The 27,255-nt window shown below is 39.6% G+C and overlaps 1 protein-coding gene across 3 annotated transcripts in view; it reads left to right on the top strand.

The window, feature by feature from the left end:
- Positions 1–27,255, top strand: part of SLC2A9 (solute carrier family 2 member 9) — a 178,318-nt gene that overhangs the window by 39,794 nt on the left and 111,269 nt on the right. For all 3 annotated transcript variants that reach the window (XM_075930735.2, XM_006128181.5, XM_006128182.5), the window contains exon 6: positions 19,628–19,760. In XM_075930735.2, the coding sequence (XP_075786850.2) occupies positions 19,628–19,760 (133 nt within the window). The remainder of the gene's footprint in view (positions 1–19,627; positions 19,761–27,255) is intronic.

Below are 27,255 nucleotides of genomic sequence, written 5' to 3'. Positions count from 1 at the left end.
TGAATGTGAAGTATTTCACACAGCATTTGAAATGTGGACTGGCAGGCTGCAGGCTGCTGGCAGCAAGCTGCCAGTGGGACCATGAGCCTAGATCCCCACAGCTGAGAAGCGGGGCTACCTGGTAGGGTTGGGAGCCTGGCATGCCGCAGCAGGGCTGCTTAGCTAGGCTTCTCAGTGTGCCCCAGCTGTGCTGCCCAGAGGGGCGAGAATCCTGGCACGCCACAGCAGAGTAGTCTGGAAGAGCCAGAAGTGGTGCATCACAGCGGAGCTGCTCAGGTAGGCTGCCCGGTGTACCCCAGCACGCCTGCCACCGATCTAACATTGAGGGGGACCAGTAGCAGGGGGACCAGATATAACCTCCCCTGGTTGGGCAAAATCCCTCATCCAAGACCGGTCAGATCCCAAGGATGCCAGACCAGGGAGGCCCAACCTATACAAGATCTACAATCATCTTATAAACCAAACAAAGAAGACCCGATTAATAGCGTCTTGATGAAACCTACAAACCTCACCAGCATCATATCCCTTGTAGCTGGTTTGTGCTAAATGATGAAAACCTAAATCCTTTCTTCAGTTCATCCAAGAGCAATTGGCCTTGTTTACTCTCATAATTGTTTTAAAAAACTGACATCTATGTATTTTTGCATATTGGATTGTTGGTTTCTGTTAGAGATGGTTAAAAATTATATTTGTTACCTATTTAGTTCCTTTTTCTATTCATGAATTCTTAACAGCTGGACCCTGACTACTTTGAACATCTTTGTTGTTCATAAGCTTTCACTAAACAGTTTGAAAAGATAACCTTAAGCTATAACATCATATATTATTCTATCTGCTCTTCATTTGTGTGCATGGTTGGTCAGATACATCAGATGACATTTTCTGTTTCCTGATTAGATGTTTAGAACTTTTAAAATAAGGAAATAATAGATAACAAATAACAGACATCTAGTGTGAGCTTTCAGATCAGTAAACCTTGATACGAAAATATATAAAAGTTCCAAGAATTTTAATGAAGTCCTAGGTTGACTGTTTAATGAAGTCCTAGGCTATACTTCTTATAATGAATAAGACTCTTACACAAAAGAATGAATAGAATAACAGCTTGGATTTGCCAGTCAAATATTTCCATATACAGCCGGTCCCCTAGTTGCAAACGGTCGACTTACGACCGTTTGCAGTTACGACCAAAAGTGTTGTAAATGGCGGACCCCGAGTTACGAACGCGATCCGCAGTTACAAACCGCGCGGTCGCATGTAACTCAATGGGGTCCGACTTATGAACAAACCAAGTTACGACCAATTGCTTGGTCCGTAACCGGTTCGTAAGTCGGAGACAGGCTGTACCAGTAATTATGTACTATGTAGGCTTAATCCAAAGCCTTTTCAAATGAATAGGAGAGTTAGTTACCAACCTCCTCTGTGATAACTAACTGTCCTTTGGAAATGACAGAGGACATTGAAAATGTGAAGGTGCAATACTTGTAACTAATGTAGAGATAACAGACTCTCTCCCTCCTACAACCTTTTCACTCCATTGGATTTATATTCTCTGGGTTCTATGGGATGAGAAATGCTGGGGAAAGAATGGCTCCAAGTTAGTACAGCAGAGATAGGGACTGAGTCTTCACCTCAGAATAAAATAAAATAAAAAAAACAGGATGCTTGTGCAGCCAGGATTTTTCTGATCTCTGCTCATTTTAGGAAGATAATGTCATAACCGCTTCACTCCAATATTCATATTGGGCTGTGTGATTTTTTTTTTTTTTTTTTTTTGCTGGCAGACAGATTACCATAGTTCAGACATGTATGTATTTTTCCTTGCACGTTGCCTTGAGCATCCTAGTGCAAAGATTATTTACAAGGAAGTATAGAGTCTCTTTCAATAGGTTCTGCACTGCTTTAGCCACCAGCCCAATATCAATGCTGTTTCTGTTGTCCTTGCTGACTAGGATGAGGAACTGATGTTTCTTCTGTATTGATGATACTATTACAACATCTTGATAAAAGGATTTTTAGCTGTTTCTACATCTTATCTTGGAATACAGACATCGCTGTTGTACACTAAGGTTGCGTACAGACTGGCAAGATTTTGCGCAAAAGCATTTGCTTTTGCACAAAATCTTGCTGCCTGTCTACACTGGCAGTGAGTGTTTGCGCAAGAATGCTGACTTTGTACTGTACAAAATCAGTGGTTCTTGCACAAATACTCCGACGCTCCCACTCAGGGATAAGCCCTCTTGCGCAAGTATTCTTGCGCAAGAGGGCCAGTGTAGACAGCTAAGTTAATGTCTTGTGCAAGAAAGCCCGATAGCTAAAATGGCCATCGGAGCTTTCTTGCACAAGAGAGCGTCTACACTGGCACGGATGCTTTTGTGCAAAAGATGTCTTTTGTGCAAAAGCATCCGTTCCAGTGTAGACAGTCTCTTGCGCAAATACTTTTAATGGAAAAACTTTTCTGTTAAAAGTATTTGCGCAAAATCTTGCCAGTCTGGACATAGCCTAAGTATTTTAGCAAGGGATGTATTAAAACAAATGCAAAGTACATTGTGATAGCAGATGGTTGAGATTAAATACAGATAATTTTGGATTCTGACATGGTTTTTATTGCCTTTGCCTCTGAAGCTAGCTAGAGGATGGTATCGAATCTGTATAGACTAGATGGTGTCCTCTTTGAGTATAATATTTTAAAAAAGATTAAGTCTCTGGAACTCAAGGTAAACAGTCACATTGCAGGTTTGCTACAACACCTGCTGTGTCAGCATCCACCAATTATTCTAAGCCCTCTGTCCCCTTTAATTTTGGATAAACATCAGTTTGAATTTCAAGGCTCTCATTCTGATCTCTCTTACACTATACAAAGGCAAATAATAAAGTCTGCTATATCTCAGTGAAAATCAGTGCAGGTATCTGGTGTCAAACCATTTTGAGACCAGAATTGGGCGCACAACATAAATTAAGAACATAAGAATGGCCATACTGGGTCAGACCAAAGGTCCATCTAGCCCCGTCTGCCAACAGTGGCCAATACCAGATGCCCCAGACGGAGGGAACACAACAGGTAATCCTCACATGATCCCTCTCCTGTGACCCATTTCCAGACAAACAGAGGCCAGAACACCATTCCTACCCAACTTGGCTAATAGCCATTGATGGACTTAACCTCCATGAATTTTTTTTTTTTTTTTTTTAAAAACCTTGTTCAAGTCCTAGTCTTCACCACATCCTCTGGCCAGGAGTTCCACACGTTGACTGTGCGCTGAGTGAAGAAAAACTTCCTTGGTTTGTTTTAAACCTGCTGCCTATTAATTTCATTTGGTAACCCCTAGTTCTTATATTGTGGGAATATGTAAATAACTTTTCCTTATTCACTGTCCATACCACTCATGATTTTATAGACCTCTATCATATTCCTCGTTAGTCTCCTCTTTTCTAAGCGGAAAAGTCCAAGTCTTTTTAATCTCTCTTCATTTGAGACCCATTGCAAACCCCTAATCATTTTTGTTACCTCTTTCTGATTACCACTGTACACTTTTTTTAAAATAATCTGCTTCTTTATATCATTCTGGTTGCTGTGTCATAAAGTGCTAATTAGACCAACATCATACATCAGCCTTCTGTAACCTGAAGCCATTTTTTCTTCAGGAAGCCATAGCAACTGCAAATGTCAACTTATGCTGGCCCACAAGAATGTAATTGTGTTATCTTCAGTAACATGGGAGATATAATATTGCCACTGGCTCCAAAATTAAATAATTTTGAGCAATCTTGGTTTTTTACATGTGCAACTTCTAATATGTTCTTTTGAGAATGAGTATATTTTATATAGAAAAGAATGTTTCAAATCTGTCACTTCTTAACACACTGCCTGTCAGATCTTTTTATCTTCTAGTTTCTGTGATTCTGTCATTAGATCATCCAGTTCCTGTCAGTATTATTCCATGTGGAATATTTGGTAGTGTGGTTTTTTTTTTTTTTTTTTTTTTTAAGTCCAAGCTTATACTACTTCTCTTGGGGGACTTATCCGAGATATAATATTGGTACATCCCAGTCTCAGAAGGATTTCTCAACTGTTTTCCCTCTCTCTTTATTTTGTCCAATTGAGCCTAAATATAGCCTATGAATAAACTTTTCCTATTGTTGAGATAGGCATGATATGTGTGAATTGTGTTACATATTAGCTGCACTTCTCTTTTGTGTGTGCGTGTGAGACAGAGAGAATATACATGCACAATCTCCGTACATATTTATAGGGAAGGATATTAGAACTTTCTGTAACTAAGGCTGCCTGACAGTTCACATTATAGGGCCCTATTTTCAGTTACTCATAAAGTTGGCAAACATTAATCATTTGCTCTGAAATTTCGTATGCCATGCATCGGCCTCGAGTTTTTTTTGCAAAAAAAAAAAAAAAAAATTCAGGTGTTTTAGAGAACAAGGCTGGGGGAAAATGCATTGTTTTGCCCACATAAAATTCTGATAATTTTTTTTTTTAATTCCTGAGCAGCTCTTGACCCCATACTTGGAAGCAGGGGCTTAAAATTTAGCACATGGTTGGCTTTTGTGTCAGGGGTGTGATTTGTGCCATTCAAATTTGACCAAGTTATAAGCCTTAAAAAAATCATAGATTGAATACACTCAGGAGAGACATCTTTGATTTTAGCATTAGAATCCATCCTCCCTGAGCATCTTGGCAATAGTTATGCAGGCATTCTAGTGCTAACTGCCACAGAAAAGCCCAAGAGGAAATTAATTATGATAATTCTCTCTTCAGAGCAGAGGCTGCATAGTAAATATGGTTTGGAGCTGCACACTGAACAATGAGGGAAAAACAAAATATTGAATAGCTGCTCATTAAGTGAACCCTGTTCATCACATGCCCTGGATGAGGAAGGGGTCTTTTGAAAAAAATAGTGTGTGATTGTGTAGTAATAACTGCACCATAATGCATTCATACCAAAGTGATAATTCAGATTGCATATGCAACCTTAATTTTTCTATTTTCTAACCTCTGAGTGTTTGACTTACCCCCTTTTAATAATACTCTTTTAATTTAATATATGTGTATACTATATAATTTTACTAAGCTGGAAAATCAAGTAGTATATGGTGGTATTAAAATATTTTTTAAAAGTTTATAACTAAATCAGAAGGGACAGCTTAGTGGCCTAAGTGTAGCACACTCACTAAGCAAATCTGGTGTAAATAGATTTACACATGCAGCTCAAGAGCCAGTGCTTTTGCTGGAGGTGGTCCTGGTTCAGCATTCCAGCACATGTTTGGCAGGAAAAATAATTAGCTGATGTCATTGTGCACAGAGTTTGTAATTCTTGTAACTGATCACTTCTGCCTAATGATACAGTATTTTATTTTTCATTTGTGTCTGTGTTTGTCATGAAGCTGTTAATTATAACATCTAAAATTTCTAGTTACGTCAACATTGCTTTGCAGTCATGGACTTTCCTGCTCTCTCTCTCTCACTATTCTGTGCTGCATTGAAATCACTGGGGGGAACAGCGCAGATGAGAGAGAAATATAAGTTGGTGAGGATTTTTTTAATTTAAAAGGGTGGGGTTTTTTTTTTTTTTAACCCTTTTCTAGTAAGCAGTGTCAAACACAAAATCCATGCATATCTCATCTACAGCTCCAGATAGAGGCTTTGGTGAAATCAATAAAATTAGCTCTAATTTGCTTCCATGGTGCCACCTGAACTCCAGTACAGAGTTAATTTATTAAATAGACTTGAGTACATTATTCCTTAGCTGGTCAGCTATGTGTTTACCCATCTCTCTCTTTTTTAAATAAATCTCTTGTTGAACCTATATACTTTAAGGAAACCTACTTGTTCTTTATGCTTTGGATATACAGTACCGGAGAATCTCTTCTTTCAGCAGTGTACATGAAGTTTATATGAGTCTTTCTCATTCACAGTTAAAATCTGAGTTACATGTGCCTACCCTTGTGCATAGATGGAATAGACTCCAAGGAATTCAAATATGAAGTGTGTGTGCATGTTTGCACTTGCCAGCTGGTTTGGTCCATTCTTTTTTGTCACCTGTGTAAATGAGGAGTAACCCCATTTTGGGAAATGGAATTAGATCTGCAAAAAGCAGGAGTAGGTAAGAGCAGCATTGGATCTGGGTTTCTAGTAGGGATGTTAAATTTGGATTAATTGGTAATCGAATAGTCGATGCAATTTGCAAAGGGTGTGTCTGCCTTTGAAGTGTAGCAACAGACCCAGGGCTGTTGCTACATTTCAAAGGCGAAAGTGCTGCGGGGAGCACAGGGCCAGTAGCACTCAAGCAGTCTCCCGCTGGCCCCGTGCTCCCCACGGCGTTTCAAAGTGGCAGCACTGCATGGAGCCCAGGATCTCACTCTGGGCTCCACACAGCACTTCTGCTTTTAACCCCTCCTTCCTCTCCCCACCCCTTGCTGCCTCTTTCTGATAGAGGCAGCAAGGGGAGGGAAGAGAAGTGACTAGTCGATCACATCCCTACTTTCAAATTGATATATTGTTTTTTTTTTTAATCTCAGCATACTAACTTTGCTGTGGCTATGTTGTGTTTTGCAGCTGTTGTTGAAACAGTAGGAGCAAGTGAAAAATGTTGTTAGTTTGTTTTTCTTCCTTTAAAAAAGAAGAGTAATGCTTCCTTCTGTATTTCAGCAACTGGCAGCAGTCTTTGCCTAGGCCTCCATGAGAAAATGTTGCCAGTATAATAACGTTGGATAGGGATATGATTCTTTATGACTTTCTTATACTGGCACAAATTCCATGTTGGAAAAAGAATCCTTTTGTCAGTAGGACATAGTTCATTCGGGGAACTTGTATAAACTATACTGGTAAACAAATTATTTTTCTGATATAAACTAAGGATGTTAAGGACTAGTCAACTATCCGATAAGCAAATGCTTATGAGACAGAGGCAGCAAAGAAGGGGGAGGGGGAAGGGGGGTTATTTGAAAGTAGCGGCACCTCACAGCTGATCCCTGGCTCAGCAGTGTAGCACTGCCCCTTTGAAATGCCGAGATGGCGTTCAAAAGGGTAGTGCCTCATAGCTGATCCCCGGCTCCCAAGGCGGCATTTCAAAATGGCAGCAGCCGTGTGGAGCCTAGGGTCAGCTGGGGACTCTGAGTCATCTGCTCACCCCAGGCTCCATGAGGACGCTTCCACTTTGAAATGCACAAGAACCCCCACTGGGAACTCTTGTACGTTTCAAAGCTGGCATGCCCACTTGCAACCCAGAGTCAGAGGGACTTCCCACTGGCCCTGGGCTGCATGCAGAGGTCCACGTTCCGCGGGGGCCTCTTGTACATTTCAGAGGAGGAATGCAGATTGCCTATCGAGTAGTCGATGGACATTCCGTCAGCTACTCAACTAGTAAATTAACTGATATTTAACATCCTTAGTATAAACTGCAACTATCCTAGGGCTGCTTGCTAGTAAACCTATACTAGCAAAACCATTTTAGTATAGACTACGCTTTTGTGACAGGTGAAAACTGTTCTGCATCAAGTGGGATCTTAATTGGACTCTATTTAGTCATAGACTGTATTTTGTATCAAAATACCAAAATAACTTTAGCTCCCTTTTAGACTTAATATTCTTTAATTCTTCTAAAAAATGACCATGATATTAGAAGTAAGAGAGAATTGTTTTTTTAAAAGCTTTTCCATATGTACCTTTTGTATTATGCTGGCTGCCATTTCTTATACTTTTCTATGGTGCTTCCTATGCCCTGAAATATGTTGCACAGCTGGCTACTTTACAATTTTCTGTATCATTGAAGGCACAATAACCTGTCCCAAAAATAAGCTACATTGCTTCTCAAAGCCTCATTGTTTGATCTGCTTTTAAGACTGCATTTTCTTAAGACTTTGTACTTCAGACTCAAAGGCTGTTTACTAAATGTAGAGTGTATCGTTAGTTACCAAAGAAAGCTATATAGAAGCGTTCATAGGGAGCCACAGCCTGCAGGTAAAGGCTAAGGACAACATGATCTTGTGAGAGATGATGGATGAATCACTGATAAATGTTAGTATGATAACATGAGGAGCAGTCAGTCAGTCTATTTTGAGTCCTTCAATAATGTGTATTATTCATATATATATAGAGAGAGAGATAGGATGTATGTGTGTCTGTCTGTCTATCTATAAAGATATATAATCTTGCCATTGAAATTCTTATGACAGTAGTCAAAGGTATTTCTCTGTGAAGGAATTATTCTGATATTGCTTTATAACCCAGGATTAATAAAATATTAGGTTCCAATCCTGCAGTAGAACCTGCATGGATGGATTCTTGACCCCTTCATCAAGCCTCATTTAAGTCAAGCCTCTGCAAAGAATTCTATCTACATAGATACATAGTAATTAAATGTGAATGTTACACTTTCAGATCAGAGTACTGTTTTAAATTGGAGCATTTTATTAAAGCTTTTTGTCAGAATCCAACACACACATGCAAGCAGGGTTGCATAAAACCAAGTGTTGGAGCATCTTTATTGAACCCCAGTCTCTTCTGAGACCACACTTTGCTCCTTATAGTGAGGTCCCTTTGATCTCTTCAGCACAATTTCAGACCTTAAAGGAACTGTGGGCTGGAAAATATAACCCTAGCATTCTCTCCACACCTTATGTCAGAAAATGTTACATTTACACTTATATAGAAAGCTTCTCTGTGTTACACAAAGAACCTTCATAGCCTCTCTCTACCCATATTTAATTTTAGAGTGATCAGCTTAAACTAAGACTCTAATTCATCAAATTGCTTGCACATGTACCTGCCTTTAAGCACATGAGTAATAGATCCATTGACTACAGTAGGATTATCAGGATCATTGACTACAGAAGCAGAGCCTAAGTGACTGTATTATAGCACACACAAATCCCCGATCATTAGCAAGACCTTAAAATCTTATGTCACTTCGAATAGTAAGTAAAATGAGTCAAATAATAGTGGGTAATCTTGAAGATTTAACAAAAGTGTTTTATGCTAGGCTTAAAAATAAGCTTCCAGTAGACAATATAGAGTGAGATCTTGTGTGTGCCTCTAACAAAGCACAGACCTCACAGCGTGGAGTGATAAGTAGGGACTAAGGTGGTTTTAAGCTGCTTTTTTGTGACCTCCTGATCATTAAGCACATCAACTTTCAGCCTATGCTTCAGTGCTTTCTTGATCAGGAATGGATTTAAACATGTACTTGGGTGCTTTTCTGAACAGAGTGCTCAAATTTATATAGCTGTGTCAACATCGCATTATGGGAGATCTTGCTGCTATTAACTGGTGCCCAACTCCACCCTTTCCAGATGTGAGAGACCTGGATGGGGTAACAGTTATTAGCAGAGAACAATTCCCTTTGAGGCACACCCTTAGGAGCTGCCTTTTTATTTATCTAGCAGGGATGAATGTGATCTACCGCTCTGTGGCATATAAGGGGCAGAGGATGCAGTATTTCTTAAGCCATTTTCTTGTCATACAGCTAAGCATTTCGACCTAATTACTGTGCAAGCTGTGAGCTCCTGAACTGGAACTCAGAAGCCACCTCATACAAGAACTAAAGAAACATTGATGCATGACCTGACAATGCTGTCATCCTGCCAGGGGCCTGCAGAATAGGGCATGTTGCTGTAGGATTTTAAATCCAGAACCATATGTATTAAATGGTTTTTTTTTTTTTTTCAGCATTGGAATTATACAACAGGATTTTGTAAAACCTGCTTTGGAAGGCTGTAGGGGTAAAACCAGCAGTAGGAAGACTTGCATAGCAGTTCTGCAACCAGTCCTTTGATTACTGACTGTTTCATGGAGCCCCAAATATTAAGAAATTACCCCAGGTGTTTTACTTGGTTTCACATGGTCTATTTATAAATATAAGTGTTCCCACAGATGAGATGTGAACATGTTTATTAAGTTTAAGTTTAAAAAATATTAGACTCTAGCATGTTTATCTGGGTTGAGTTCATTTAATTAATTTAATAACATATGACATTCTAGACATGAATCTCCACATTTGCAAATAAAAGCTCTGATTTTAAAAAAATTAAAAATTGAATATGTTGCAAGACATAATTCTAAAATGTTTAGGAGTACTGTAGTTCATGACTGACCAGACCTGTGTAACGTGCTCAAATTCTGGTCCCAGTGCAGTTTTCTTTAAGCTTAAAAAAAATATTGTAAATGACTTGGCTCCATGTAGACAGTGCCCTGTATATGAAATACGACCAAACATTATGTTGGCACTGCCCGTATATCAGAGAGAATACTAACACTAATTTCTCTCTTGTTTATAGCAGAAGTACTGGTAATGCCTAGAAGTCCTTTAGTAAGCAGTGAGTCTAAAAAAATGTTTTCATCTTCCTTTCACACAGTAAAAATAACCACCCTCTCATTATTCCATACTTGTTGGGGAGGGCAAGGTTGAAATGAAGCATTTCAGTTCAAAATTACTTAGTTTAAAATATTGCATTTTTATTTCAAAAATATTTGAAATGGCAACACATTTTGTTCTACTCCCTTTTTTACTTATTGATCAGTTAAAATGTTTGGAAAAAATAGTTTTGGTTAGACTTGAAGTTAAAAATTATGGTATTGCCAGTAAATAAAAAAACATAATTCACAAAGCTTTACTAGCAAGTAAAATGTCTAGGAATGTGTATGCTGCTGTTAATGTTGCGTTTTGCATCCATTTTTCTATTGTAGTTTTGTAGAGCTAAACCCAAAGCTTGCTCAGTAGAAATTGAATTTAGTGAGTTTTGATTGAAGATTGTCAGTGTCTCCAAAGTCTTGGTATCCTTATGCTGGCAATTGTCTCCATAGAAACTGTTAACACTTTGGAAAGCTCAGGCTGGAGAAAAGACATCAGAGAGTCAGGACAATAGCAGGTGAAATAATGAATCTACAAAATAGAGTCTTTTACTTCAGCTGCTGTATCCAGTGCCTTAATGGATGGAGGCAGTAAGGAATAGCAATTGCATGAAAGTTTTGCTCAATCCCTTCATTATGGGACTAGAATAGGGGTGGGCAATAATTTTTTTTTTTGGGGGGGGGGCTACTCCAAGATTTTGTAAAGTGGTCGAGGGCCACACTCTTCTATGTTATTAATGGAGGAGGTGTAGGGTCTTGGATTGAGGTTGGGTGCAGAAGGAAGCTTGGGGTAAGGGGTTGGGTGTAGGAGGGAGAGTGGGGTCTGGGAGGGAGTTTGGGTGAAGGAAGTGGTTGTGACCTAGGGCGGTGAACTGGAGTGCCAGGGTTTGGGATATGACCTAGGGCAGGAAGGGTCTGTGATCTGGGGCAGGGCATTGAGGTACAGGAGGGGTCAGGGGTTTGGGTTGGGACCTGTGGCAGGAGGGGGTTGTAACTTGGTAAATACCTACGAGTGGGGGCGAGGGGGTGTCCGTGCTGCTTGTGCTGCCTGTTTTCAAACAGGAGTTCTCATTGGCCAGAAATTGGCCAATGGGATTGTGCTGGGGGCAGGGTCAGCTCATGAAACCATTTCCACCCCTCCCCTCCAGGCTCACTGTTGTGAAAAAGAAACGGCCAGGTAGCTGCTTTTTTGAGCAGCATGCAGATAGTGAGGTAAGCAGGGAGCATGCCTGTGGCTGCCTGCTATATCTGCAGGATGGATCTAGTGGCTTGGCGGGCCAGATCCAGCCTATTGGCCTTATTTTTGCCCATGTCTGGAGTAGAGCATGCTCAGTACATATGGAAAATGTAGAGAATTTAGCTTCCAAACCAACAAATTGCATATGTTCAATAGAGAACAGAGGCTTCCAGAATACTTTGCCAGTGTTTGTGTTGACTCAACAAGAATTGTTTTTCTTGGGATCTAGAGAAGATCTAGAACAATTCCAGAATGGTTTAAGAAATTCACTGGGGTGAAGTTAGAGACCTGAGATATAAAAAGTTACAAAATACCAACCAACTAACCCACCTCAAGCAAGCAGACAAAGGAGACAATGAATGAATGTGCTGAGTAGGTATGAGGAACCTGGACTTGGGTAGCGTAAATAATGGGAGAAGTGAATGGAAACAGAATGTGGATTTTGAAGTAGTCTATGGCCTGACTCAAAGCCCTTGGAAATCAATAAAAAGTTTCACGAGTCCTTAATGATAAGAATTTTTCTGAACGCATCTGCAAGAAAAAAGTTACAGATTGTTCAATTTCCCTACTGAAAGTGCCAAAAATCTATAGTCCACTGGAGAAGACTGTAGACATGTCAGGTCTGTGTAAACTACAGAGTCGATGTGCATTGAAATGCATTGTTAGAAGATGAAAGCACCTTTATTGTTGCTTTAGATAAGGTTTGAGTCTAAAGTCTTTTTTTCCCCATTGTGTAAATAAAAAGTGAAATACCTCTGTAGAGGAAACAATGGAAGATCAATGTCCTATATGGTAAAAATAGATTTGTTACATTGTGCTGGCCTGAAATGTATTATAAGGACTGAATTCATTCTCATTTATAGCTTTTCACAATAATAGTTTTTGAAGGCTTATTTGAAGAAAAAAGTGAAAAACTGAAAAGCTATAGAATATGGATTTGATAAGGGCAAAGATTTATTGCAAATAAAACTTCCTAGGCTGGCAGAACATTAATAACATTCTACAATTATTGTTTTCTCCCTTGCTTAGTGTCCTTGGCACCGTGGAAAAATTGTACAAGAAATCTGAGGCACTACTCAAGAATCAGAATCCTATGCATCACTTTCACAGACTAAATGTCATTTTAGAAAGGTTTTATGTTACTATTCTACTTTTTAAATGTTTGCAAAATCACAATGGGCTCTAAATGGAAATAAGATTTTTTTTTTAATGAAGTGATCTACTAATAACTGACCACAAAGCAAAACAGCCAGTTACAATAGCTATTTGTTTTGTAATATCTTCTTTTGTATTATGAAGCTTCGTTATTCCATTAACAAGTACCCATTTTGTTCAGTCTCTTTTACATCAATTAAAATCTCTTTGCATTATCCATTAAAACAAATAGACAACTTCTCATTCCATTTCAGCTTACATCTATGTTACAAGCCAGGGGCGAGTCCCCTTCTCATGTATACACCCTCATGCCAGGTCTCATTGAGCTAGCACAAATGTATGTAGCAGTGTAGTTGTGGTTGCACTGCAGTAAATACACAGCTGAGCTGTGCTGACTACAAACCTGCTTGAAACTTGTGAGTATATACTTGGCAGGGCTTGACTGTGCCTTAACTGCTGCTCCCTAAACATCAATGTTCTTGCACTAGTACATATACATGGGCATGGGAATCCCATCTCTAGTTCATAGAGAGAGCCATAGATAGCTGGTAACGCCTGATGTGCGTAATGTTAATAAAAAGCTTCCCCTTCAAATTCCTTCCTCCTGAATTCTTGAGAGGAAAAGTAGTTTTTGTAGTATTTATAGTTAAGGTTGCTATTAAGAAAAATACTGACACACAAACCGCCTCAGTGGTTGAGAGTGGAGCTAGTTGGAAAATCACTTCCACCAACCCCTGGAAAATTTCAGTTTCTGGGTAGAAAATCCAAAATAAAAATTTTTTATTCAGAATTTGAGTACCCTGTTTTCTCTTTCTCATTCAGGGCGTAATAGGTTTCCTGCCTGGGCTATGTCTTTCAGGATACCCCATGGTGTGTCTCCTCTTGCTAGACAAATGGCTGCAGTGCATTATGGGCAATGCTGTCTTTTTGGGGAAACCTGGCCCATACAGAAGAAAACAGCCATGAGACACCCAGCATACAGCACTCTGACAGTATCCCGAATTATTATTTTTTGTGGGAGGGACTGGGTTGGGTGGTCAGTTTTTGATTAAAGGTCACAATTTTACGCAGAAAGCTTCCAGTTTTCACTCCCCCCCCCCCCCCCCCCAAAACCTCATTTTCCAATCAGAAAGAAAGGAAAATGACAGCTGGCTCCAAAGTGGAAAGATGTGGGCTCTGATTTTGATGAAGAATCAAAGCACTTGGAGAGGCACCATGAGGGTCTGATGATGAAAGGTGCTGAGCGCACTGTCCCGCTCCAGCAAAACTTGTGAAAATACATATGTGAGCACAAGTAGCCCTACTGAATTCTGAGCAGCCTGCTCATCATCTTTCAGCATCAAATCCCTGATTAGGATGAATGAAATCACCAGAGTTAGGCAGAGGGGGAATTCTATTCTAAGGTTCTTATCCCTACGTTATTTCCATAATTAGGACATAAGACGTTTTAGGAACAGAGGTAGCAAAAGGGCCATTTTGCTTTTATGAGTAATCCTGTTTTCTTAGGGTTTTTTTCTGCCATATCCTAAATATTTCCATTCTTTCTTCAAAGGCAAATCCAGATTTCCCTTGATACAGTTTCTTTAATCTGCCTTTCCCAGAAACCCTTCTTTTGAAGTACTTTCCCCTGGGTTTTCCATCTGCTCCTAGTTATAAATAATGGCAATATTCAGTGTTGTGATCAAAGTTCAGAGACAGTCAAAGATTATTATGGAAGAAAAGTTAAATGGAAAATCTACTAAAGCAGTAATTTTTCATAATGTCTCAGGTAGCTCCATATATTCTATTCTTTCAGCTGATTTTCTCCTTGACTGAGTGTCAGTCTCTTTGGGTATGTCTACACTGCACAGTTATTTCGAAATAAGCTATTCTGGAATAGTTTTTCCAAAATAGCTAATTTTGAAATAGCATACCTACACTGCAGGGAAGCCTCAAAATTAGTCTGAGGTAGGCTTCCCTAATGTAGACATGCTATCTTGATTTAGAACCCTGTCACATAAAAAGTCATATTGACTCCTGCAGCTCATCAGGCCTGGGATGGAAGTTTCCATCCTTGAAGTACATCGCCTGAAACCCTGCAAGCGCAAAAAGCAGCTGGCCCTTATCAGCTTTAACCCATGCATTTGAGCTGGGAAACTACTAAGCAGTAAACATAAGAATGATAAGAATGGTGTTGAGCCAGTATATGCACACCGGGTAAACAACTGTAGTATAACTAGTGTAGGGAATCCCGTGCCCGGTGAGTCTCACCAGTGACCTAGACCTCAAAGGGTGCCGTAGATTCCCCCAGCTGGAACCACGTCCACTATAGCCTGGTGCAAGGTGACAGAAATGGGACTCCCTGCAGACTTGAGGGGGCGTGTGCATTTCTAAGTGCCTGTTACCCTCTTATGCATTGTTCTGCCTGTGCTTATTGATGTGTCACTTTGCAGTAGCTGTGTAACCATTTGGCGGTATTAACCCTGTAATAGTAGTGATGTAGTGAGATTAATAAAATCAACTATCCCTAATTGACTCTGTTGTGAAGTGAATCAATAATCCTGTTTGGCCATGGCCCTCTGAGTTGACAAACCCCAGGAGGCACTGGGGAGGAATAACTTAGAATGGCCATAGTGAGGGGCTATTTCAAAATAGCAGCAGTGGAGCATCTGCACGTGCCTTATTTTGAAATAGGCCTATTCTGAAATAGCTTATTCCTTGTGCAGTGATGTTTACAGAAGTCAGAATAAGGCACCTGTTATTTTGAATTCATTTCAAAATAACGGAATTGCTGTGTACATGCCCACATTATTTCAAAATAATGCTAGTTACCTCGAAGTAACAGTGTAGTGTAGACACACCTTTATATATCTGTCTTAGTAGACAAAATCTAATATTGAACTAAGACGACTTGAGTTTGGTATGCAAGGGTTTCATTTTCTTTTAAAATTATACATCTAGGAAATGTTATGGACAATGGTATAAATCCTTGATTATCTTAATAGAGATTAAGATGGCCTTGATAGCCTTCACATCCCTATCTAGCTCCTTGCCAATATAGGATTCCTTCATAGAGCAGTCTCTGTGCAGATTGTTCCCTCAAATGCCTTGCCTAGTGGGACATCTCTCTTGTGACACTATTACAATCTGATAGACTTCATTCTTAGGATTTTCTGTTCCCCAATAGGCATCTTACATAGTCTTTTGCTAAATTTCACTCCATTATTACCAATCATCACTTTGTTTCCTCACATGAATTTAGACAATTCTGCCATTGCATTGGTCCACAAATAAACATCTAAAAATTGCCAGACTGGATCAGTCCTGAGATCCACCTGGTTCAATATCTTCTCTCTGACAATGGCCAGCACCAGATGCTTCAGAAGAAGGTATAGGAACTATGCAATAGGTGTATGTTATAATCAGGAATACTGACCAGCACCTGGTGACTAAGGGGTTAGCTGATGTACCTAGCCAAGGTGTTGGGGAGTCAGCCAATCACAATGCGGGTAGGAAATTCAAACAGGAAAAGAAGGGTTTCTCTCTCTCTCTCTCTCTCTCTCTCTCTTCTTTGTTTGAGATTGAGCAGTTTCTCCCAGGCATTAAGAGAGATGGGAGATGCTTCTCTCTCTAGGAACAGACTTCTTAAAATGTGTAAGTAGGGAAAAGTTTTAGATAGCCCATCAGGGTTTATTGTTTTCCTTGTTTGGGGGTTTGGAAATAATGTTTGAGCTTGCTAATTGTTTTTTTTTTTCTCTTTTGTAACTAAGCCTTCAGCCCAGGGGCCTTCCCTGAGTATAGCAATGGGTGGCTCTTTCCATCTAGCCAATTTACTATGCTTGCAACTGTAGTTTTGTTTTGATAATAAAAGATAGTTTCTTTTTTCTAATTAACCAGTATTGGTTGATTTTTTTGTGTCCTGAAAGGCCCATCTGTGTATATCTACATGCCTCTGACTGAGGGATCAGCTACCAGACACTGCAGCTTGTTTTTTTTCTTTTATTTTACAAGCTCTTTTGGGGAAAAGAGCTTGTGGTACCCCAGGGTTATTTTGGGGTTCAAAAACACTTGATGGCAGCGGATCCCCAAAATCTAGGTATTAGGATTTTGTGGGGGGAAGTTTTTGTATCTGAACCTGTAGAAGCAAGGTTTTGGAGTGCTCTTGCAGGTTCCCAACTTCTGCATTCATCGTGCCAGGGTGGGGAACAGCCTTGATAGCATATGTGGGTAATCTGCTCTCCACATAGTCTCAGCCTGGTTTCTAATAGTTAAAGATTACCTTAATCCCTGACATGTGCAATTTTAATAATCCTTCCAAAGTATTTATTAACATTAGTGATGATACCTCTGAATACTCTCCTTATCCATATAAACATCTAATCCCTTTTTTAATCTTGCTACGGTCCTGACTTCAGTGATTTCCTGTGCAATGAGATTTTCATTGATAGCTCAGATAGTGATGAGTGTCATATAAGTTCTAAACAAATAGCCAGACTGGTGTTGAAAGGAAAACATGTTTATTCATGTTCTGTTGGTTTATTTCTTCAAGTGCAATGTAATGAAGAAATCTTCCATTTTATGTGATGATATTCCTATTTTATTCTTTAAAGTAATCTTTAAAGAATTTCACTGAAACTACAGTAAAATGCCTTTAAAATAGTGTACCTGACTGTAACAATTATATTTTAATAGCTGCAATGTTTAATAGTCATAGACTGTCAGTTCATAATGGCTTATGTAATACAGTATGAAATTATGAGCCTTATTACTAGGGATAGTCCAAGTTTAAAGTAGCATGTGAGCATTTTTCTAACTCTTGGTGAATGTCATGCATGCATAATGCTGTTTAAATGTTGTAATAAAATCATAATGTTAAATTAAGGCAGATTTCTTATTCACTCTGCCAGTGAGTTATAAATAAACTTGGAAGTGCAGGTTAGATTAAAAGGTTTTCAATTAATATGCTGCTCTGTTTTTTGTCCTTTTTACAAAAAAAGACAAAAAGAAAATGTAATCCCTTACACATTTTACTGTATTTTAAATGGAGAATTAGGAAATGATTGAGAAAATCAAAACAAGCTTTACTGAGTTGTAGAGAGGAATGCTGTTTTATTGATGGCTTCTTTTTCCCTTTAACAATTTTAGCTCAGAGATTGAATAGTGACCCTGTACTTCTACTCTTTAAACCATTTCTTTTAGAAAATAATGTTTTCTGAATGCAAAAAATCTACAATATTAAATAATAGTCTGTATTTCTGTTTTAATAATAATGCAAAAATATGCTGTCTTAGTTAGTGCTGTGCTCTTGTGTTAAGATAGATAATAATAAATAAATATTTATAGCACATAGCCAGATCTCGACTCCAAGGTAAACCAAGGATAAGGATTATGATGAATTGTGTTTTTGTGCCCTCTACTGGATTGCATTAGAACTGCTCAAATATATATGGACAGTCAATACGGATAGGGCAAAATTTCTTTTAGCTAAGAGAGGTTTAGGATGACTTCTGGACCCCATTGATGTCACTGCGAATGTTAATGTTTTGAGGAAGGAGGAACTAAGGTACACTCATAAAGCCAGTGAAGTTTGGAATGGTATCAGCATACAGCAAAGTGGTAACCATGAAATGTTGGTCACCTACCAATTTGCTACAGTATTATCTTGATTTTACATATGGTGCGTAGATTATGATTGAGTCCAGTGTCTAAATTCAAATCCAAAGTTCCCTGTTCTGAGTGCTGTGCTCTGATGACTAGAAATAAAGAAAATACATTTGGAGAAGTAGAATGTTTCCAAAGCATTGGAGGTTTTTTTTAATCATTTTTGGGGGTATTGAATGTGATATAGCCAGTCTGAATGATTTTTGAACAAGTAGATACAACGAAGATGCCATGAGCAGCCATCTATAACTGTATCTCCCATGTAACACTGTACTGCTTCCTAAAGCTGACCAGTGATCTGGTGATTAGGTTTTATTGCAACTGTTTTGACTCTGTTAATATTGAGTCACTTGGTAGTTTGTAATATTAAAGAAAAACAAAACCATGTGATACATTTGACCAATCCCAACCCCCCTCTCAGCTTCCCTCCCCACTCTTTTTCACTTGTGCTCAGTTAGTGTTTCCAGGTGTCTGGTTTTGAACTGGACAATCCAGTATTTGAGCTTTCTGTTCAGGAAACAAATTGAGAAAATATAAATGTCTGGTATTTTCTAAATAAGATGTAATGTAGATTGTGATGTAATGTCAAGTGTGTCCGGTATTTTTGTTGAAACCATCTGGCAACCTTATGCTCAGTTGATTTTTTTTTTGTTTTATATTAACTTTTCCTCTCCTCACCCCCCTATCTCCCTGCACACAGAGACTGAATTCAAATAGGGTTGTCAGGTGTCCGGTTTTCACCCAGACTGTCTGTTATTTGGGTTCCCCGTCTGGTTAAAAAAAACCCAGAAAATACCAGACATGTGAAATGTCCAGTATTTCCTGTTTCCCTCTGACAGATGCCCGGCAGGATAATTTTCCCCTGCCGCATCTGGCAAGGGCGGGAGAATGAGGAGTACGGGCCATTTAAAGGCATGGTGCCTTTTTTCCCCCCCCTTAACAACTTTGGTCATCTCCTCCCTCCCTTTTTCCCCCCCACCCTGCTTTTTTTTCCTCTACAGAACTTTTTCCTGGTGGGTTTTTTGTGGGGGAGAGGGATGTTTGGTATGTTTTGTTAAACCATCTGGCAACCCTATGCTCAAATCACTGGCTAAACTGAAATGGAATAAATATTACAATGCCCACTTTATAAAGTTATCTCAAAAGGCACAGCTTGCTCCCTCAGCATTATTTTTTATCTTGGCTTCATTAAAGGGACATCTTATTCATGTTTTGTTTGCCTCTGTTTGTAGGAATCTCTCTGGCCCTACTTATTTGGAGTAATTGTTGTTCCTTCACTGGTCCAAGCTGGGATTTTACCCTTCCTTCCTGAGAGTCCTCACTACCTCCTACTTGAAAAGCAAGACAGAAATGGAGCAGAAAAAGGTACAGGGTATTATCATTTGTCATGTAGTATTAAAGTTTGTATTAGAGATGCTCACTGGCAAGTAATTTTGAACATCTTGTTTTCTGTAGCTTTAAAGCAAAATACTATCATATTTGTTTTTTCCCTTCACCGTTTTTTGTGTAAGTGAAATAGCTGCTGTCTTGATTGATAACTGAAGACCTCTAATTCTCCACCAAACATATAGCATGGACAATGATGGTGAAAGTTTTCCCATATTGCCCTGTCACTGTGTCTCACCCTTTACCTGGCAGGATATATCTTTACAGTCACTGCCTAGGCTCTCAACCAACACTGCTAACGGGAATTAAGTCTGATGCAGGGCCTTGTCTAGTAGTAGCTGGATTGAATATATGCATTTAGGTAATTGTATAGTTGCTAGATGGCAGGTCTACTACAAATCTTGGCCATATTTATTTAAGGGTGAAAAGCTTCACTCTACCTTCTTATCACTTCCTGGAATAATCCAGCTGCGCACACCAAAATCATCATCCTTACTTGCACATAAACAAAACCTGCATGTGGGTGGCCTGTGATCAGAAGAAGTGTGCCTAACACTGGGCCAGATCAATGCTAAGATTTATAATAGTAATTTTAAGAGGGGAGGGAAGACTATTAGCTGGACAGATAAATTTGAAAATCTAACATATGGTTATAGCATAGCTGGATGGCATATGCAAGTATGTAGAACATCTGTCCTTGCCTTAGGCAGAAGCTCTAGACAAATGGAAGGAGCTTGCAGACTGTGGATTCTTGCAGGGACTGAAGGAAATATACATTATTTGCCATTATATAAGGTGGCTTATACTATTGTTATCTTTTTCCAGCAGTACCAATTAATTTAAAAATACCATTGATAACTATGAAAACTGTACTGAACAAAGCTTTGTGTGTACTTTTGCATCATAAATTAATCTATGACTTAGGGTTAATTATTTAACAGTGCATTTTTTACATATTTCAGTTTTAAATGCAGAATTGTCAGATGACATAATTTTGATACATCTGAGGGAAGGAATCCCAGTCCTTCAGCTCAGAACTGCAGCTTTGTTGCTGTCAGATATTTGGTCATTTGTGAAATGTCTTCCAAGTGGATTTTTTCATTCCTTTTCGCTTGGTCAAACTCTTACTACAAGTCAGCACACATAGAAATAACAAACCACTCCACTAGATAGAAAAATGATCAACATACTGACTATACTTTCAGGGTGTGATTGAACCCCTCTTCCCCCCTCCCCCCCATGCTTTAGAAAATGGACTTGTGGACACAGACATGCCTAACTCAAAGGTGCTTTGGACAAATTGTCTCATGTAACCTATCAATCTTCATGTCATAATCTGCTGGATCCGTTTATCTTATTTTGGTTTATGTATCATTCTTGTATACATTAGACGTATGGAGTATGGAATGCTTTATGGTTTATAATGTGCCAAGGAAAGCCATCAAGGGTGTTTCCAATACTGGGATGCCTCAATGTCTGGCCAGTCATATGCAGATAACCTTTTGTCCTTAAGTCTGAGGTGTGATTGGTCTTAGGAAGTCACATGACCTCACTAACTGGTAGGGACTAGCCAGGTGACTTCCCATGCAAAAGTGGGAACCTTTAAAACAGTCAGAAACTAGAAGGTCCTTGTCTTTGGCTGAGGCACTCCCAAGAAAGGGATCCAAAGACCCCAGAGTGAGGAACTGCCCTGGTTTGAGGAATTAGCTGGAAAAGGAACCATTTTAGGGTGAGTTTGTCATGAGCTTGTACTGAGGTTTTAGTGTTAAATTAGCTGAGCATTTTGTGTTAGTTTAAGTTTATAATCTACTTTGCTCTGCCTCTTCTCACTTATTACCACTTAAATCCTATTGCTTGTACTTAATAAAATCACTTTTATTTACTATCAAGCCCAGTGTAAATAACTGTTGGGAGCAACCAGTGTGTACATTCCCCCTTTCAGTGTCAAAGGGGGCTTACCTCAGTAATTCCTTTGAGATTCTGATCCCATTTGGGGAGCGGTATCCCAGGAAGCTAGGCCGAAAACTGCATTCTAATTGGATCGGAAGAGTTTCAGTGTCTGTACTGCTTCTTGGAGGTGGTGGTGGGGGCGAGCAGTAATCTCAGCTTGGTGCCTGGGTTGGGGAGCTGGCCCAACAGGTTAGAGCAGTGAGAAACCTCAGGGAGCAGGAAGGTGAGTGGCAGTGGCCTTGTCAGCACTTCGGGAGGCAGCCCCAGGGGTTCTTCTGTACTGCACCATGTCACACAGGGATCATTTCTATAGTTTGTAATTAGAGATGTACAGGTTATAGTAGTTCATTTACAATAAACATAGAAACTTACTTTGTTTCTGGCACACATACTATTCAATACTCTGTTCCATTCTGCATAAATTACCTTATACCATCCTTGTCGCTTTGTACCCAGCTACCTTGCAGTAGTGTTATTAGGTGACATGACTAACATCTGTTATATGTTGCTCATTCTCTTGCATCCTCTCTCCAGGGGGAGACAGGTACATGCAGTGGAGTGTTTTGTTTTAGTAGGATGGTGATGGTAAGATGTACATATGTTGTGTAAATAATTTTAGGTTTTATTATTGGTGTTTTGTTTTAATTCACACTTCTCCCACCTGAACAAAAGTCTCTCCATTTCCTTCCATGCATTCTTATAAGCAGTGAACACATGCAACAAATACATATTGATAAAAACAAAGCACAAAGTGCAAACCAAACAGGACAACTCTCAGGTTCCTATACAGCTCCCTGGCCTGGTTTCTGGTGAGCACAAGCTCCTGAAGCTGAAATTCATCCCTATGTAGTGGGTGAGCACAAGAGTCATATATAATGTTAGCCTTATTTTGAATAGGTAAATGGTGCATGGGTCTGGGGTTAACAGTCCATCCCGAGAGACAGCAAGGTGCTGACTTTAAACAGGCTGTACTGCACCTTATCAAATCCCATCTATTTGTTCGATCCCTGCCTCTGGTTGGGAATTAAACCCTGAACTTACAGGCCACTCCCTGGTTTGTCAAGGCCTGCTTTCCAGGACACTCTTGGGATAGGATACAGCAGAACTTTTGAGGCTTATTCCAGACTGTGTCTTGAAGACCTGACAAACATGCAGCTATGCTACAAAATATTCTGCGAGTGATGCATGGAAAAAAGTCTGCGAGGAGCTGCAGAGAAAAATGAACATTGGACAAAATAGCCTGCTGGCATGGTCAAAAAAAAAAAAAGCGGGAGCTTAAACTCTAGAAGTTTTGTGGGCTCAGACAGCATTATTCAATAGGGGGAGCCTTTCACTGATGGGCATTATGTGAAGAGATGAATGCTAAAAATTGGTTATGAACTATTTGAGTTTTGCAACAAGGGCAAAATCTTACAGAAAATTCAAGACATGCCATTATTACCAAAAACAGTTCATGACAGAGTTGTGAAAATAGCCCATCAAATCAACAAGGAACAAATGCAAAAACTGAATACAGCTAGGGTTTCCAGCTGTCCATTATTCACCCGGACAGTCTGGTATTTGCGGGCTCTGTCCCGTTTAAAAGGAAAAAAAAAACAGGAAATACTGGATATGTGAAATGTCCAGTATTTCCTGTTTGCTTTGGATGGAAGCCCGGTGGAGACAGTTTTCCCCTGCCGCGTCTCGTGGGAGCGGGGGAGTGAGGAGCGTAGCAGAGTCATAGTGAAGGGGGGCAGGAGGGGGTACTTGCCGGTGACCATGCTAGGGGAGTGCCGGATTGGGGTGGGAACAGAGCACAAGCTGCTCTGGCCCACGTGACCAGCAGATACACGGGAGCTGGCCACGTGATGTCCCCTTCAATACCAGCCGTGGCCAACCCATGGATCGCAAGCCGCATGCTGCTCTTGCCCCCCAAAAGTGCGATTCGCAAAGCTGCTCCTGTGCCCCCCACCAAATGGCCCCTGCCGGCTTTCCCCCAGCCCTCGGCTTCCCTGTGCTTACTGGATTGGAGCTGTGGGGTTTTAAAAATGGTGCCCAAGATGGCAGCTGTCTTAAAGGGGCAACCTTTAAGCTGCTCAACAATTCTGTTCTGGGGGGCTTTTTTTGCTTTTTCTTTTTTGTTTGTTTTACAACTTTGGTCTCCACCTTTTTTGGGGGGGGGGGAAAGGTTCGGTATTTTTTGTTAAACCATCTGGCAACCCTAAATACATTTACTTATTTTTGTTTGCTTTGGATGAGACAACAGACATATGTGACGTTAATCAGTTGTGTATCCTGGAATGTCATATTTGTGGAAGTGCTGTGCATGAACAAATGATTATGATATTACCAATGAAAACTGAAACAAAAGGCAAGGAAATCCTTAAGACTGTGATGGATTTTATAAATAAGAAAGAAATACCATTAGATAATCTTCTGTGTGTATGTATGTATGGACGGTTCACCTAGCATGGTCAGCAAATACAGGAGATTCCTTACTCTTTTGTCAGAACAGCTGAACAGCCCGCTTTTGAACTTTTATTGCATTGAACATCAGGAGGCACTTTGTGTGCAATCTTGTGGAACTAAACTCAGAAATATAATGGGACTGGTAATTCTCATTGTCAACTGGATTCTTGCCTGAGCCCTTAATCCCTGTCAATTTCAGTCACTGGTCGAGGAAATATATTCCAAATACCCCCATCTAGTGCATAGCAATGTTCGCTGGTTATCTCACGGTAAAGTTCTGTCTCATTTTGCTGCTTGCATTAATGAGATTAAGTCACTTTTGCATATGAAGGGTGTGAAACACCCCAAGCTTTCAGACTGAGATTATTTGCTCAAGTTTTACTATCTTGTCAACATTACTGGTCATTTTTGAATGAGTTAAACCTTAAGCTGTAAGGGCAAGGAAATACAATCCTGACTATGCAGCAGGCAGTGTTTGGATTTGAGTCAGTTTTGACTGTCTTTGTCAAAGATATTGAGACGGGCAGACTGGCACATTTCAAAAGATAATGAATGTTTCGTGTTTTGTATCAAAGAGCCTTGAGTTGCAGCAGCTTGCCGGGTTTATTTCTGAATTCCTGATGGCATTCGTGTCTTGTTTCGTTGACTTTCGCAAACTCAGCGGATTTGATAGTCATTCCAGGCATCTGTCAGCGATTTTGGAAATGGAAATAGCAGATTTCAAGGAGTCTGATATCTGGGTGGAAAAATTCATCGAGACAATGTGCAGAATTGGCAAAGCTGCACTAATGGGCTGACATGAAGAAATTGGATCATGATGATGATGATCTGATTCTGCAAAGTTGGAAAGAACTTCCTGTCACATACAACACCTTGCAGAATCTCAGCTTGGCCTTAGTTTCAGTGTTTGGCTCCACCTATATGTGTGAGCAGGCTTTCTCTCATTTGAATCACATCAAAGGCATCTTGCCCTCAAGATTGACAGAAGATAGCCTGAATGTGTGCATGAAGCTGAATTTGACCAGTTATGATGTAAACTTCAAAAAAAGTGTGAAAAGATGCAACAGCAGAAGTCCCATTAAATAAAATGTGAGTTCAGTGTTTTAATTTATGCTATTATTAATCATCATGTCAGTTATAATATTAAGTTGTATATTTTCAGTCATGAAATAGGCATTCTACAAATAGCCTTTGTTGACCACTTGTTCTGAATTTTGATGTAGTTTGGCTCTTGGATGTGAAAAAGTTGCCGACCCCTGCACTAATCTGATGTATGCATCAAGTGCCAGCAATGCCCCTCTGCCATGTGAATTGGCCAAATCAAACAGTCTCTACATATGAGCACAAGAAAAGTAATGTGTAGTAGAAGTAACACTTTAAGCTGCCTGGACATTCAGTAATGGATTTAAAAGTCCCCATCCTTCTACAAAGGAATTTCAAAACCTGATTGCAAAGAGACAGCTGAACTGGATTTTCATTTGCAAATTCAGTACTCTCAATTTAGGATTGAATAAGGATCTTAACTGGTTAACACACTACAAAGGCAATTTTCCTTCTCTTGAACTCCACATTTCCACATCAACTGTGGTGAATGAGCCACTTCCATCCTGACTTGATTAGCCTCATTTACAGAAGTACCCTCTGCCCACTCCAACTCATCTGATTAAGTGGCTTTTACCCATGAAAGCTTATGCCCTAATAAATCTGTTGATCTCTAAGGTGCCACAGGGTTCCTCATTGTTTTTACAGATACAGACTAATACAGCTACCTCTCTGAGATTGAATAAAATCTATCAGAGATTTGGCAAAATAGGCTCTTTAAAAAGGCTTTAAAATAATTCACCTGCCTTGTACCTAAGGCCAGTGACCACTGCCTATAGCAGCTCTATATGTTTTGTCACATATTTAGTATGTGTGTTCTGAGAATGACTTGATTGCAGGTCTGTAAAGGGGGTAAGTGGTTAACCGGTTACCTAGTAAGCATTGCCTTACCAGCATGCTTACCGGGGTAACTGGTTACCTGGCACCCAGCCCGGTTGGAGCAGTTCCCCACCCATGGTGTGATGCAGCGGGCATTTAAATGGAATTTTACATCCGTATTTGCTAATCCAGAGGCATAGGAAGTAGCTGGCAAACTGGAGGAAGATTTCAGAGTAGCAGGAAAACCTATCATCATGAAAGCAATATTGCCAGCACCTGATTACCAGTGATTTAGTAGTTGAAATGAGTTTTAGCAACCAACTTACTGGAAATTACTTTCATGTATAAGAAAAGTGATAACAAGCAGTCTTAAAACTGCTCTTCTAAATTTAGATGCATTTTTGAAACAAATATTATACTACTAAAGCTTTCAAACGACTTCTTCGATGTAAGAGGACAGTAGTAGTTCTGGACCTGACTCACTTTTAAATCAAACAGTACTCTGGTCATCTTAAGACCAGAAAAGCCCATGAAAGCTCATGATACTGTCTATATGTTTTGTTAGTCTGTACAGGCTAAACTTAAAAAACAACAAATAGTCTGGTAGCACTTTATAGACTAACTCGGCTACCCCTCTGAAGCAATCTCAAGGTATGTTCTAGGAAAGAGAAGGCCATACTTCTTTGGAATCTTTTTGGAATCTCTGTCTTCTATGAACAGAGGAAAATAATTTTGTTCTTTAGGATGTGATTTCCAAATGGGACTCGGAGATTTAGGTAGTCAAATATTGAAATTCAGTGGGATTTTGGGTAATAACTCCTTCAGATCCTCTGTAGTTTTAATTCACGCTTCAGGGTTTTAATGCTAAATACCCTGACATTTGGTAGCTTGGACAAACAATTGCAGATGCAAAACAAGTAAGCAGAATTTTAGGAGCCATTTGGAAAGTGTGATCCATATAGTTTGTGTGTAAATCAACATGAAGCATGTTTAATTAAAGCATGCTATGTTATACTTCTGTACAGTAAGTATTGTTATCTAGCAATTCCTTTAGCAGTATCCATATGTCTTTTTGGGACTATAGTAGGAACTTAAATATGGAAAGAAAAGTGTCCTTGAATACCTGTTCAGAATTGGTTAGAATGAAAGAAAGAAA

This window comes from Pelodiscus sinensis, chromosome 4, assembly GCF_052426305.1.
Source record: "Pelodiscus sinensis isolate ZL-2025 chromosome 4, ASM5242630v1, whole genome shotgun sequence".
NCBI classification, from domain to species: domain Eukaryota; kingdom Metazoa; phylum Chordata; order Testudines; family Trionychidae; genus Pelodiscus; species Pelodiscus sinensis.
Note: the sequence above shows the minus strand (reverse complement) of the source record. Positions and strands in the feature narration are given on the sequence as shown.